This window comes from Buceros rhinoceros, unplaced genomic scaffold (genome assembly GCF_000710305.1).
Source record: "Buceros rhinoceros silvestris isolate BGI_N320 unplaced genomic scaffold, ASM71030v1 scaffold32827, whole genome shotgun sequence".
Taxonomy (NCBI): Eukaryota; Metazoa; Chordata; class Aves; order Bucerotiformes; family Bucerotidae; genus Buceros; species Buceros rhinoceros.
The window spans coordinates 1,493-1,949 of NW_010422119.1; the positions used below are offsets into that span (position 1 = coordinate 1,493).

Consider the following 457-nt stretch of genomic DNA (forward strand, 5'->3'; position numbering starts at 1 on the left):
TCCCTGTCCCCATGTTCAGCTGTTTGGTTTTGCCCTCGTATGTTTGCACAAGTTTCCTTTTGTGGCTGCCAGCGCGGTGCAAGACCGAGATCTGACAGAGGCTCGAGGCCAAAAATTGCAATTCTACCATGGGGTAAAATTTTACCATGGGGAGGGTGGAAATCTCTTCCCCAAAGCTCCTCCTGCAAACCTCCAAGGTCTCACCGTGCTGCCTCTCTCTCCCACAGCTGCTGGGGACGTGGCTGTACGTGGCCGGGGCTGCCCAGCTCCCCCAGCACGTCCTGGAGATGCTGCTCATCGACCACGGCCACCTCCACGTGGAGCCTCGCGCCAAGCAGGAGCTGCTCGTCACCCAGCACGTGGCCCTGTGAGTGACCCTGTTGGGTCTCTCTGCCCAAGCCCTCTCCTCCTCGCGCTGCAGCCCCCGTGGCTGGTTTAGGCCCACGTGTGAGCACGG

General features: G+C 60.6%; 1 protein-coding gene across 1 annotated transcript in view; it reads left to right on the forward strand.

The window, feature by feature from the left end:
* LOC104496776 (alpha-1-acid glycoprotein 8-like) overlaps positions 1-457 on the forward strand; it is a gene marked incomplete at its 5' end in the record, with an annotated part of 5,421 nt that overhangs the window by 523 nt on the left and 4,441 nt on the right. The window contains one exon of the mRNA XM_010139941.1: positions 228-367. Within this exon, the coding sequence (XP_010138243.1) occupies positions 228-367 (140 nt within the window). The remainder of the gene's footprint in view (positions 1-227; positions 368-457) is intronic.